The sequence below is a fragment of the Pholis gunnellus genome (genome assembly GCF_910591455.1).
Source record: "Pholis gunnellus genome assembly, chromosome: 4".
Taxonomy (NCBI): domain Eukaryota; kingdom Metazoa; phylum Chordata; class Actinopteri; order Perciformes; family Pholidae; genus Pholis; species Pholis gunnellus.
This window is the reverse complement of record NC_136530.1, coordinates 27985281-28000778: the sequence shown is the minus strand read 5'-3', so window position 1 is coordinate 28000778 and position 15498 is coordinate 27985281. Positions and strand designations below refer to the sequence as shown.

Sequence of the window (15498 nt, the reverse complement as noted above, 5' to 3'; positions counted from 1 at the left end):
GTAGAACCTTTTATAAAACCATAAAAGGTGAACCATCCGTGAAAGGTTCGACCCAGAAATTTATATCCAGAACCTTTCCACTTTGTAAGGGTGCTAACGAGATACAACCCAGCAGGGTCTGCGAAGAACCCTCTTAGATTCCAAGGGTTTCATCCAGAACCCACCTGTTGGGTTCTACTGGGAACCTTTTATATTCCAAACATGCCTTTTTACATCCACTCTTTCAATAATCCTTGAAGAACCCTTTCTAAAAGGGTATTTTTGATGAAAAGTGTGCTTAATGGACCCTTAATCTCACAGAGAACCTCTAAAAATCCCTTTCTTCACAAAAGGTTTTTCTAGAAGGAAATGGTTTGGGGTAGAACCCGTTTGGAACCCTGATTTCTAAGAGTGAAACTGTATATGCAGACAGGAGGTGGTATTATTAACACACTATAATGTAATGACTTCAGTTATAGAAACATTTTATGTGAGATATTTGAGATATTCTCTTTTGTACTCCGTAACACAGCAGCTGCAACATAGATCATCAAGAAAATCAATTTGCACCCTATTAAACTGCCTGTAACTGACTTGTATGACTGGCTATTTGTTGAGGGACCTGTGCGTTTTGTCACTCTGTGCAGCTCTGATGATAAGCTAAAAGGCAGAAACAAAAGTTGATGACCATGGGTCATCAACTAAATAATAGTAACCAAGTAAATCATATTTTATTTTTATAGTACCTTGTAACACAAAACAATGTGTTGAAGTGCTTCACACGGGAGGTAGCAAGGTCACTAACGCTGTTAAACAAGGATACAATAATACAACTAAGTGAACTGAAGCCACACATAATATTTATTAAACGAAAAAATATTAATGTACATTTTAATAAAGTGTTGTCCTTTAAAAGTTGTAATAGTTCACAGCCCTTTTATGAAAGAATATGGCAATATTTTTGGGAATGCGCTCAATCCTTGTCTTTCCTGAGATTCATGTCAATCTCCTGTTATCTGCATTAAGTATGGAGCTGAAGTGAGAACATGGTATGGTTAGCTTAGCATAAAGACTGTATGAATGCAGATTTAGCATCCAGATATATTAGCTGTATTCATTTCATCATCTAACTCTCAACAAGTAAGGTAGTAAACTTATTTGGATTATAAATCATAGAGATGAATTAATAGTACAAGGAAGAGAAGAGGACAATTGTCAATGTATTACTATATCTTGATGATATTCAACTTTTTATGATATAGGTTACTGAGGCACAAACGTTGAAATGTAATCCAACTTCATGACTTATTCCAGAATTTAGTTTTTGTCAAGATTAATTTAGAAAAAGAAAAGTCAGTTCCATAGACAGCCAGTGTAGTAAACACTATTTAATCAATCAAAACTGTATCACTGTTAAAACAAACTTCATCCTGGCTTCAGATCCTGTACAACCAGCAGAGTGTGGAGGTTCAAGGCAACCTGAAGAGGAAGCTGATCACACAGCTGCAGCCGGATACGGATTATTCCTTCGTGCTCATGAGCCGGGGGAACAGTGCCGGCGGTCTCCAGCAGCAGGTTTCCATCCGAACAGCCCCAGACCTGCTGAAGATGAAACCGGCTCGATACCAACACGATGTGGAGGAGGGCGGCAAAGTCACCATCAGTCTGTCCAGGGTGCCTGCTGGAGCCCCCGTCAGGTCTGTGCTGTTTGTCTGAGTGGAAACAATACTGGAACAAATATGGGATAATTCATGATTTCATAGATTACATTACATTACAGTCATTTAGCAGACGCTTTTATCCAAAGCGACTTACAATAAGTGTATTCAACATCGGTTTTCAAGAGAACTACTAGTCACCAGAAGTCATAAGTGCATCTCCTTTTTTCAAACAAGCATCTAAGAGAATAAACCAGAGCAAAAGTACAGTGCAGAAACAAACCAATGCAATAAGTGCCACAAACTAATACGAATACAATAAGTGCAATAAACTAGTATGAATACAATAAATGCTAAGTAAGTGCTAAGTGGAAGGCTCAGGGTAGTACTTCTTGAAGAGGTGAGTTTTCAGCCTGCGCCGAAAGATGGGCAGCGACTCTGCTGTCCTGACGTCAGTGGGAAGTTCATTCCACCATTGTGGGGCCAGGACAGAAAACAGCCGCACGGACCTCTGAGCGACGGGGGAACAAATCGCCCTGATGCAGCAGAGCGAACTGGTGTAGGCTAGCACCAGTCTTAAACTGGATGCGAGCTCTTACAGGGAGCCAGTGTAGAGAACGGAGAAGGGAAGTTGTGTGGGAGAACTTGAGGCGATTGAATAAATGGCTCTGAAATGTCTTTTCTCCTCTGTACATCAGTTTGATATTATAGTCGTGGGAAGTGGTTGAGGCTGGCTTTATATAAAAGCAAATAATAGCTGTAATCATTTACCTTGATGTCCAATCAGTGTTGATGGTGCGGTGCCGGCAGTGGCCACATGTACCGGGATGCATTACGTTCGTGCCCAGACACAGCGTTAGGTGACATAAATACTCACTTAATGGTTGCATTAATTAAAAAAATGTAATCATTTGTTAATTTACAAAGCTACATGTTTTTATATCTAAATGTGCTCAAGAATTCGCATAGATAAAAAATGCACCATTTTAATGACCAGTCACATTTGAAACGTTCCCTCGGATGCAGTCACAAAACGGAGCAGTTTTTTAAAAGGAAAAAGTGCCAGTAAAAGCTCATAAGAATGTGGTGAGGAAATTCAACCCTGAATACATTAAATTTGTATTCGTGATGGCAGGCGGTGATGCTGAGCCGACAGCACAGCGTGTGGAATGAGATGAGATTCTGTCAAATGAGGCGCTAAAACCATTGAAGCTCCAGAGACACTGCACCACAAAGCACAAAGCACCTGGGATATGTTGGCAAGCCAAATAATTACATCTTAAGGAAAGGGGACGGGCTTCAGGCACAACAGAGAGTCATCACTACTGACAGCACCGTGAATTCATCTTTTGCAACCGCTAACCGCCCCTTCTCAAGGTCCGATTCACCAAAGATGTGCTAATGAGGTTACAGCGCAAACACGCCTTATTCGTTGCCACTGTGTGCAATTTGTCATCTAATTGAAATTATGCATGTGGCAACGTATAAATACGCCATCTTATGTAAGAATACTTCAACATTTTTGGGAATGCGCTCAATCCCTATCTTTTGTGAGATTCATGTCAATCTCCTGTTATCTGCATTAAGTATGGAGCTGAAGTGAGGACATGGTTAGCATAGCTTAGCATAAACACTAAGCATGCAAATTTAGCTTGGAGATATGATAGTGGTATCAATTTTATCATCTAACTCTCAACAAGTAAGGTAGTAAGCATATTTGGGTTATGAGTCAAAGAGATGAATTAATAGTACAAAGAAGAGAAGAGGAAAATTGTCAATGTATCACTTCATGCTGATGATGTTCAAATTTTTATAATACAGGTAACTGAGGCACAAATATAGGCCCAACATGTCAGTTGTGAGGGGGGAGAGTCAGCCTTATCCAGCACGCTGTGTTTTTTGAGACATTGTTTAATGCCTGCAGCGATCCTACAGCTGCAGAAACGATAAGTACGTCTCCTCATTAACAGAGACGCTGTGCACATTTACACACGAGACACAGCAGCGTCACTTCATTGATTATTTAAATGTATTATCAAATATGACATGTAGGCGAAAATATATTAATTTATCTCTCATGACACAACTGACATTGCATCCTATCATTGATAATAATAATAATTGTACTGTGACTGTGTGTGGCTATTAGACCTGATCTTTGTTTATTGGACTGTTTTTCGCAGAGAGGCTCATTTACATAGAAAGGGGAACATTTTTCACAAAATCACTCAGGAAAACGTGCAAATAGCACAGAAACACAGAGGCGCTATTTGCAGTGGCAGGCCGTGTGTTTTATACCTGGGCCTTCAGTGCTGTCCTACTACATTTGAACCACCTCCTAATAACCTCATTATGACGCCACAGCTACGGTTATAATGGTTTCACTGAGAGAAATTCTGAAGATATCTCTGGATTGTGTGTCGAATCCTCCTGCTCTCAGATGTATCGGTTGGCCATGATAGCCGTTAGCTTTGTGATGATATCTGGTTAGGAGTGCTAAGCTCGCCGCAGCTTGCTGAAAATACATGATATTGTGGTACAACTTGTAGTTGATTGTATTAGTTTGTGTATAATTGTGTTTGGAGTGAGTAAAAAGGCTTTTTTGGTATTTTTTCCCAGAATCTCTTCATTAAGTGTATATAACATGTGTGTAACATTAATTATATTCGTTTCTGAAAAGTGTGTGCTCTCTTCGTTAAACTCTCTCGCTGGTAACCCAAATGGGGCTCGTTCGGCATTAAAAGGTAGAGCTTTTATCCAATCAGATTTCACCCCGATGTCTCTAGGTAAGAAGAGAGGCCTGAGGCCTGCAAAACAAATAATAACCATACAGCCAACAAACCATCGCAAACAACCGTGAGCTGATTTTTGTGAAAAAATGGTGGTCAACCTACCTTGCTGGACGAAGGGGTTGTGATTTTTACTTTTCGATGAATCGATTTTACGCTCGAGGTGACGCGGCGAATTTTTGATTTTTAGTGGCTAAGGCATTCTGTCAATCAATTCCAGGTCCCTCCCATCGCCTTCCTGAGTCATTTCCACATCCAACGTGGTGTCATAGCCTGAAATTGGCCAATCATAGGCTTTTGAAAGCTCCAATACACACACTGAGAGAGACGGAAAAATCTCTGGAGGAGACTTAAATCAGGCCCTGTGAGGTCAAAATGGCTCAGAATTATGCCAAACTGCTCTATTTGGATAGATTGAACACTATTAGTCATAAAACAAGTGAAATATATAGTATATAAAATTAGAATGGCACAGCTGGAACATCTGGTTCCAAAATGAGAATTTGGCTTGACCTCACGTGACCTCTCTGTACTGAAACCTCTATAACTTTAACTTTGGCCTGCTTCACTTTATCAAAGCCACATTTTTTTTAGACTACGGACATGTTGTGCTGTGATTTTGGGAGAGTTGTTGGCTTACTGTTCCATTATTTCAAAGACAAAAAAACAATAAAATTGCTTTTTTTTCAGGAGAACCTGAACATTTTCAATTTGAGCTGTGTGCCATCTTCATTTAGTATTAACTAGTAACATATACACTTATTTTACACATCTTAACAAGTCTCACAAGTGTTTCTGTTATTACAACATAAAAATTATTCAAATAGACCTTGTAGTTAGAGATCTACACTCTCTTTAGTAAGGGTATGCAGAGGCCTAATAATAGGCTTAGAGATTAAAAGGAACAAGCTGCAGGCTGGAAGCAGAGCAACTGAGGAAGACAGTAGCTGTGCAATGAGAAAATAAGATAATGGGAAAAATAATTATAATACATGTAGTGTATTTATGAAAAATTATTAAATGATAAAATAGCTCTAACTTTGTGATTGGGTTTAGGCCTGCAGAGAAGGCTTAGCTGGCCCTGACGGCCCACCACTGGCTATTTGCTCGGCAGCAAAGTTGTAATTTCATCCATTTCATCCACTGTGGGTGCTTTGAGAATTACACAGTTCTCTTTTGGCTTATTTGTGCAGGTTTAGTGGCTGCAATATCAGCACAATCCTTTTATGAATTCTTCCCTCGGTGTGTGAGCAGTGTGAAGACCTTAAAAGGCCTCACCACACAGCAGCCCAGCGAGGCTAAGTCAAGTGGAGCCACACAAAAGATGCACACAGACAATGTTTTCTTGGGTTAAATCAATAGCTCAGCTTGTCTGCAGCCATTACAAGCCTGGTTTATTTACTTCTTCTTCTGTTCTAGCCAGTTCATAACCAGCCAATTATCCGCTGCAGCAGAGAGTTCTTTTCAGATCAGAGTTTCAGAAGCAAACAAAACATTCAGTCCCACAACACCAACAACGCCATGATTATAACCACATGGCCATGCTAACAATAACCCCGGTGCCCCTTCAGAGCTTTCTCCTGACGCTAAAAAGCAATTTATTTAAGTGTTGAGCTTTTAAACCACAGTTGATCAGCAAAGACAATCCCAACTGCAAAGGCTGCAATTCAGTGGAAGGTTACTTTTTTATTATTACCCAGCTCGATCGAGGAGACAGGCACTGCAAATTACTTGGACTTAATTGTGTTTCAAGTGTTTGTTTCTCTGAAGAAATTGCCCACAAGTAAGCTGTAAAAAGAGAAGTGGGTCTGATGGAGAAAACCCCCCAACTAATACCATTTCAATATGAATGCCTAACCCAGACCTTCTCATTAGTCACAGAGCAAACTTATCCCATCGGTGTTGAGGAGAAGAGGAGACGTGAATGTAAAAAGTGTATGACAAATATGAAGAAAACTCTCGAGACATTAGCCATAGATGACTGAAATCAAACAGCTTGTAAATCACATTGAAGCTGTGTTTTGTATGTGTGTATTCAATATGGGTGTGTAATGCAGCTGTGTCACTGTGTTTGATACAGGTGGTACTACATAGTGGTTGTTCCTGTTACCCCGGTTTCTCTGAAGAGATGGGAGAACCCCGAAGACATGGACATACATGAGGTGAGTGGACGTATACTTGTATTCGCCATGTAATGGCCATTCGCCATTAGACAGGTAGCCTATAGCACTTTGGGGGCGTTAAATATGCTAATGATCCCACCTCAATAAAGAACACATGTTCACAAACAGGAGGCAATCATCAGGTTGAAACAAGGAATTGATATACAGGTTTGTGCTTTTAGACAGTTTGCTGAATCTGATTTAAAACACTGTATTTGTAACACTGTATAAGCAAAACTGATGAAAAATCTGCACGAGGCAATTTGTGCGTGTATCGTTGGGGCCTAATGGAAACCTTGCATGCATTTCCTTTCTGAAAAGACATTTTCAAAGCAACCTTTTGAGCTGAAAACCTACATTTTATTTACATCCATGTTTGGAAGCGGTTTATTGGCTACATTTCCAAGACTTGAATTGTTGATCAGTAGAAGTGCGAGAAGCCAAGGAACACATCCACTTAACATTGGTGTTACTGACCTCTTTGTGTAGTGACACCCACACGCTTTCGACACACCTAATAGAGCATGTGATGCAACGAAAACGGGGACCCGCTCATGAAAACATTTTGGCTTGTCATAGCAGGAAAAGCACAGGTGTTACTAATTACATTAACGATGGCTCTGTTCTATCCAAGTGTCCCGATTAGCCACAGCAGTGTAACAGTGAGCCAGGACCTTAAACCGAAGCAGCTTGATTGGAATCCAGCCATCTTTTATTTAATTATTTACACCTGTGTTCTTCCTACTATGACATGTCAACATTTCTTCTTTGGCTGTTTGCACGGCATGATATCATTGCATGTTATTTGCTGTAGCTTTGTTTAATCTAACTGGTTCTGTGCTGTGTGCTCACAGCCAACAAGAAACTACATTTCTGAAGCCCCTCCGGCAATAAAAACATTAGATGGGGCAAACATACTGACAATCCAGGGAAGGTCATGGAGTCACCAAATTTGACTGGGGTCTTCCTCTGGGGAGCATGAATGTGCTCAGGAACTGTTAGAGCAATCAGCTTTTGGCGTTATGTATTATGGTCGTACATGTGGAATTTAGAGCTAGAGGCAAAGCAACAGGATTAGAAAAATCTGAATATTCATGACTATTGTCTGGCCATTAAATGTTATGTGTACAAAGTTGGTCATGTAGCCTAATCATGGCGCCAAAGAAAGGTTTATCCAAACCAACCAAAATGGACAGTCATCTTCCTCGGAGCAATGACTTTTTCATGAAGTATCATGAAAATATGGAAATCATCTAGGATCATCTATCTCTAGCTCTAGGAGTGTACCTCGGGAGAGCATGGATATTAGCAAGAAATGCCAATGACATCTTGCTATTTGTTTTATGTTGCAGAGTTATATCCAAAAGTTATGAAAAATGGGAAATGTTGACATGATGATGGCGGAATGAAGGAGACAGAGTTGTACCGCTGCTGAGCTATCAGCAGAGTTAGTCACAGAGTTAAGCTGACGTCTGTGTTAAAAGGGACAGCTGTTACGGCAACTCGGTGTGATGCTTTGATGATGTGGTATTTTTGCGCCCCAACCACCAGGAGATTTTTTTAAAAGCTAGCAGCAGTTAGCAGCTAACCTTACAGCGACCAGGAATGGCAGCTAATAGGGAAGACAACAAGGTCCGGGAGCTCCTCACCCTCCAAGCAGAGGACCTCAATACTCAGTTCACCCACCATTATTGTTTAGGATAAAAGCTGCTGCCCGACGCATATGTTATAGGTCACACTAGAGTGAGTCCCTTCTTTGCCTGGCACCTTCTGTAAAAGATAGGTTTGATGTTGAGTTTAAAAAAGGTTATTGTTGGTTGTGAAGGAGTTAGGTGGGTGCTCTTATTCAAAGGATGACTTAAGGGCAAAGTTTATCCACTGGCTGACCCACGAAAAACAACTCTCAGCCCACTGACACGAGTTCCAGTGTTGGCATTACGACAGTCTCAGACCATCTTTTCGTTTGTCTTCACTCTGCATGGGTGGAAGATTAAGCACTGAGTCATCCCTGCTACTGAAATGTAACACAACCACTGAGGGATGCAAGGTGTCACTAAAGTCATCAAGTTTCAGTTTGTGTTGGCAGCAGCTCTAAAGGAGAGCTCTTTCACTTTTGCTGCAATTGTATATACTGTAATTACCGGCAGTCAGTAAATATCCATTAGCCATGTGTTTCGTGTTTCTCGTCCAAGTGCCTCCTAACCTACAGGTGAACAGGCTGCTTTCCATGTCATTTACATAAGCAGCCTGTAATGAGTACCTGCACTGGATTGTGTTCCCCAGAATCTTTACTGTGAACACTCTAAAGGAAGAGTGGTCGTTGCATTTCTTATTGTATCTGAAGACAGTACCGAAGACAGTTGGAACCACACAGCCATAATAGTTATGAACATAGTCTTTCATTGAATCTTTTCCCTGTTGCATCATGGAAATAACAAGGAAATGATGTCACATCTATGGAAAACTAAAGCAGATAATGACCTAAAGACATGGAGCTAGGTGTCTTATTATCTAGATCCTCCAGTGCCTTGGTTTTTTTTCATTATAGACGTCAGTCTCTCCTGATAAATGATATCTATATCAAAATGTTGGTGAAGTGTTGTTTGAGCACCAGTAAAGGGGTGAAGTTTCATCACACGTTTTGGAAATATAAAAGTATAACTTTGATGACCTGTTATCAGTAGAAGCGGATGAGGTTTTACATGTCTGCCAGGTTTGTTTGCTGTGGTCTTGATTGTTTTTTAGCGTTACTTAAGAGAAAGTAGAACACTGATGGGCGAATTCACGAAGAACAAATTGCGGTTGATGATAGCGCCATGAATTACCATCTCTGGGTCCTTTTCACCATATTTATTGCGCTAATAATATTACAGCACAAACGCATCCGTAAAGTTTTGCAGCTGCGAGTAATTTGCCCTTTTTTGATTCTGATTGAAATTAGAGGCAGAAGCATTCCTCAAAACTCAAGGCAGGGATTTTAAACTTGACTGAGAGAAACCATATTTGGGATTAAATATGGCATGAGCACTGGAAAGTTTGGGCGGGACACCGCTTTAGTTACCGTCAACTCTTCCTGTTTTTGCATCGTGGCATAGAAAGGGGCTGACTTTGCACCAAATATCTGCATATTACCTCATTAAAATATAAATGCAAATAGCACAGGAGCAGAGAGAGATGCTATTCGCTTGGCAGCACAAGGGTGCATTTCACCCTTTGCTGGTGCTTTGAGATCACAAGTTTTCTTTTTGTCTTATTTATAGTTTTAGCGGCCACAAAAGCCGCACAATCCTTTTGTGTATTCGAACACAAGGACAACACCTAACACCGTCGACACTTCCCACAAGGATGGATGCACTCCATTCTCTTATCAGTGCGAATGTGTTTACCGCCTCTTTTGATAAGTTTTACATTTTGGTTTAGCAAAGGGAGTGTGTCAGTGCAGGGGCTCTCTGGTTGGAGTTTGATGGCAGAATTTAGCATTTAGATTAAATAAATACAGGACAGGTCTCGGGTGAGATTGGTGTGATTTCGCTCCCTCACCCAGGTCACAGCTCATTGATTTGAGTTATTACAGCCAGCCAACACATGTGGAATAGATTATTGTATGGATTCGAAATGCACAGCCTTTTATTTGGCGTCCAGGCTCCGACGTCATCTCTACCAGCAAGTAAAAATCAAGCTCGGCACCGTGGGGAGTGTGTGTGTGTGGGGGGGGGGGGGGGTGATGATCAGAGCCCACACATGGGTGTTGGGTTGGAGTTGGAACTTTTAAAATGCTCTGTGAGCAGCAGCAGACAACATGGCTTTCAGGTGAACAGCCTGGCAGCATGCATGCAGAATGAGAGTGCACAGAGCACTGAGGGCTGCGCATAATTAAAAGGGTGTATTGCATATACTGTACATGTGGCAGCGAGAAGAGTATTTCATGTGACTGTAGTAGCGGACACGAATCGGCTGCATAAAAACCATTGCAGGCTTATTTATTTTATTTAGTTTTAGTCTTTGCTTCATTAACCTAAGTCTTAGTCTTATGGGCTGCTGTGACTCAGAAGGTAGATCGAGTTGTCCTTTAATCGCCTTCGCTAAGTCCCGCCCCTTGGACGCAGACTGGCCAATCATAGCGTAGCCATTAATTGTTCAAACAGACTAACACTTCAACACTACTGTGTAAAAGGCAAACACATAAAAAGGTGTACAATTCTCATTGGGCAACTAAATGAACAGGATTTGACATCTATTGGATAGGGATGTCCAAATGTGGGAGCCACCACAGTCCATGCAAGCCCATGCACACAAGGAACAAGAGAACACAGATACCTCTAAAAGTTACTATCAGGGTCCTGAGTATTTTTGTTTTTGTTATAGTTTTCAGTTTCCTGTAATAGTTTGAAAGTCCTCTCCTCTTGTGTCTTACTTCCTGCCTATGCTTGTTTCCCACCTGTGTTTGTCTGCCTCTCCATAACGAGTTTCACCTGTCGCTTGTTATCTCCCTCCTGTCCTTGTGTATTTATGCTGCCTTCCAGACTTTGAGGTCAGAATTTTACCAGTTGAAATTTCCAAGTTTTGATATATTGTTGCCTTTTAGTTGATGGTTTACCATTTACGACGTGTCCTTCAAATGTGTGATGTCAGACAACTGCTTCCACGTGAAGTGGGGGTAGAGTTAGAGTTCTGAGTTGCCTTGAATGCAGCATCAGTCTCTGTGCTCTACTTTTCTTTTGGCAGTTTGTCTTCTTTGCCACATGCAGTTTTGTTTGCTTGTGATCGGCCAGTTGTACCCGAGTTCCTTTTGGGAACCTGTAAGACTCTTTGTTTGATTAAAACTATCTTCATTGAATCTGACAGTCTCTCACTTCGCATTTAGGTCCTCCCTGCTTGTGCTACTTCCATCAGTGGGGATTGTTACAAAGATGGAAGTACAAAAAGTGCTGCATCCATCAAGTGTAATGGATTAGATGAAACATGACATGTTCAGTTCTTCATTTAGGCCAAAGGGCTCAACTGTGTTAAGAGTGTGAATCCAATATGCCTCTCTGTGGAGCAGTGAGTTGATAATGCCACCACCTCTAGGAGAGGGTGAAATCTTTCCATTCCCCAGAGCTTTAATGGCACTGCAGAGCATAGTGCCGAGGACTAGCATAATCCATGTTTTGTGTGTATTGCAGTTTTGTGTTGAGTCTTTAAAAGCTCTTTTAGTTTGTCCAACGTAAACCAGACCACAGAGACGTTTTAGTTTTTTTTACCAGTGCATGGATACATGAAGTACTTTGGGTCTGACGAATAAGAACATTGTGCACAATGGGGGGGAACGCTAGTAGGTTGATAAGACATTGATGAGAAAGTGTTTGGTGGATTTCAAGTGTCAGAATGAACCAATCTCTCAGATTGTGATCAAGGGAGCTAAGCTGATATTATTTGGAGATGGAGGGAGATGGTGAGACATGTAGGATGGTCCAAAGTTGTTTGTGATCCTGCATGCTAAGGGAGGATATTTAGTGGAGAAGGTGACCAGGAGGAAGTTGTGGTAGCTCTTGATTTCTTCACTAACAGGGAGTCCTTGCTGAGGGGTATCCCCTATACTGGAAGCACTCTGTCGTCTTAACAGCTTTGGGCTGAAACTATGTAACAGTACTGCAGTTTCTGTACAGTCTCTATAATTGGCCAGTTGGAATATTGCAGATGAGCTGCTGTTGGGCATTTAGCCTCAGCTTTGGTTTTGCAGTAAGTCTTAGTCTCAATAGTACCGTTGTGCCCCTCGTTAAGTGTTGAGTGTAGAAATTGGCAAACATTGCATGCTGGTCTATAGTGAAAGAAAGATTGTTAGTCGTACAACTTAAAATATATCATAAAATCTGTCTACTCTTCTCTACAACCTCTCCATAGGACCAGGATATCATCAGAGTCGTACGTCCACAAAGCAATCTTGGATACAAATGCGTTTTGCGTTAGGAATGACAGGCATAGGATGGGCACTGTTCATAGCACAAGATTGCAAGTAATAGGAATCCAAATACTTAATTAATGGTGCAAATCAATTTTGACAGGGTTAGGAGGAATTCATTAGGGGGAGAAGAATTTTATTGGATCAGAATTAAAAGTCGCAGGACTTGGATGGGACTGGCAACAACAAAAGTCACATATTATAAATAATATGGGAAGCACACATCACTGTCCTCTGTCCTCCATGTGGAGGTAGGCACGTGGATCTCCTGCTCGTGATCACTTTCTGTTATGTTATGTTGTGTCATGTTAAACTCGTCGCAAAGATGCCTGTTGTGTCGTCCCTCCGGCAGCTCTTGGAGGCCGGTGCTGATAGCAGCCTGCAGAGACAGAAGAGACAGAAGAGACAGAGCCAGGACTTCCTGCAGCCCTACATCGCTGCCAAGCTGGACACTCTGCCCGAGATCTTCACACTGGGTGACGAGAAGAAATACAACGGCTACTACAACAAACCCCTCCCCGGCCAGCAGCAGTATCGCTGCTTTGTTCTGGCCGACTTGACGGAGCACGAATCTGTGAGTAAGCTTTATCTATTCCAGCATGTACAGGATGGCACTTTTACTATATTTGAAGCTTCAGTTTCAGAGCTGGACCTTCACTGAATGTGTGCACAAGGATACATTGTTCATTCACAAGACTCTCAACACAGTCGGTGTTAACCAGAGTAGGTGGATATATCAGAAGGGAGAAGACGTTGGTAAAATAACTTCAATGTTCAATTTGTGATTTTTTACCAACTCAAACAAGGTAAATGATGTGTTGACAAAGGCCTAAATGCTTCATAGCTCTATGAATATACACTGTATATTGTTTCATTCTGCTTACATTGTCAAACCTGCAAACCCTTTAGAATAAACAGCAAGTAGCGTAGACTTTATTTCATTGGCTGAAATTTCAGCAACAATGTGACTTCTTGACAGCTTAAAGGAAAAGCACGGTATCCTCATATTCATTTCTTCCACAGCAACCAGATAAAAGTCATTTTAAAATACCATTAAATATATAGAAATTACATTCAATATTATAGAAATAATCATATAAAATAACATTAAATCATATAGAAATAACATAAGATACCCAAATGATGAACATAACATTTATACTAAACAACCAGTGCATATTGTATAGGGACCATTAACATTGTGATTACTTTGTTTTTCTTCTTATGGTCTGATTTGATATTAATCTGCTTCAAATATTTACTTCTCATTTCTGCTCTTTTACTGGGCAGGTAAACCCTTTTAATGTTTGTCATTTCAATAAGCTCATGTGAGCCCATGTATACAGTACTTCTCCTTCATTTAGCAGAGTGGGAAGTTTACACCACCATGTTTACCTGACTAATGATGCAGACGGTACACAGCCAGATATCGTTTTAGTGGACAAGAGCAGGGCAGTACAATGAAGAGAAGCAAGCAGAGAATTACAGCAACAGTAAGGGTAGAAGACTTCACCTTCCAAATGTCAAATATTTGAATTCCATGCTGTCCTTTTGTAACGGAATACGACCGTATGTTACCGTATGTTATGTAGCTCCCTCAGTCAAAGAGAAAGTTGTTTAAGTTTGCGGTAGAATGTTAAGAGGAAGCTGCATTTTATAGAGCTACATGTGTTACTAGAATAACTACAATATTTGACATAATTATATTTTTGTTCCATCACCATAGCAACATGTCATCATGCGTGTTTTGTCCAGTCGTACCGCCCAGAAGGTGTTGACTGTCTGATTCTATGTGAATGCAACATAAGACATAGCATTCTAAGCTAACGAAAACACTTTTCTTAATTCAGGTGATTATACAATAAGGAAAACATAGTTATGAATATTATATTTCATTTCCGCTAATAGATCCCCAGAAATGCTCCACACTGTGCCTTTAAATCAAATGCAAGGAGAAGATGGCTAAGAACGATATGGACAGTCTGGTCTGTTTTATAATGAGGTTGGTTTTTTATTTCTCATTTGCATCACACACAGTCGAGAATACAGTCATACTCCCATAATATTAAAATAATCTCACTACAGTTTACAACGGATCTTTGACAGCGGCCATGTGGGAAATCAGAGCTGCTCAAACTGCAGACGGTTAACCAACATTTCTGGCCTTCCAGAAGTCTGTGCGATTGTCCCACAGCCAGATCATTGATCGGTTGAGGAATCGCTCTTCTGTCAATCATGACGGCCTCAAATTGAACATCAAATGGCAGCCGATCCAGCAGAAATTCTGATTCTAAAGTTAGTCAGTGACAATTACAATCTTGCTTAATTTGTACAGCATGTGCCCATCTTTACATCAACCTGTTTATCCTCATGTTGATAGGATACAGGGAGTAGACACATTTGATATCATGCAGCCTTGCAATAAGTGCCACTTTTGTCAAAGTTGTATGTAACTATTGGGAAACTTGCAATTATGTGGTTCAGCTCTCTGGTCAGGCTGAAGTCTGTAGGTTGTTGTATTGGATTGCATTATATATGAAGGTGTTCTTGTTTTGTATTTTTCCACGCTATGTTTTGGCGCCCTAGATCAATGGAACCTTGGCAGAACCAAGCGTAATAATACAAATGGAATTCCATAGGGGGTCTGACCAACCCAGCACCAATTGTTTCATGTCATGTACTCCTTTTGCATTCTTACAGCAGTGAAATACACTGGCCACAACTAGCTATTACCATGTGAGAGAGAGGCAAAGTTGAGTGTGTGACTGGATTAAGCTGTACGTTGCAGTCTGCCTCGGCTGCAGCAGCGCCGTGTCAGGAAAAGTTCACCAACACCAAGGCTTTTGCTTGACACCTCTCGCCCTTTAATAAATCATAAAACTACACCAGAGGACAAGGGGATGGCTGAGGCAACGTAGATGGGTTTTTAATATGCGGATCTATTGCGGATCATTCCTCGCCTTTTAAAA

General features: G+C 40.9%; 1 protein-coding gene across 1 annotated transcript in view; it reads left to right on the top strand.

The window, feature by feature from the left end:
• Positions 1 to 15498, top strand: part of ptprfa (protein tyrosine phosphatase receptor type Fa) — a gene marked incomplete at its 5' end in the record, with an annotated part of 228342 nt that overhangs the window by 146068 nt on the left and 66776 nt on the right. The window contains 3 exons of the mRNA XM_079158514.1: positions 1420 to 1676; positions 6507 to 6588; positions 12882 to 13103. Coding sequence (XP_079014640.1) covers positions 1420 to 1676; positions 6507 to 6588; positions 12882 to 13103 — 561 coding nt within the window. The remainder of the gene's footprint in view (positions 1 to 1419; positions 1677 to 6506; positions 6589 to 12881; positions 13104 to 15498) is intronic.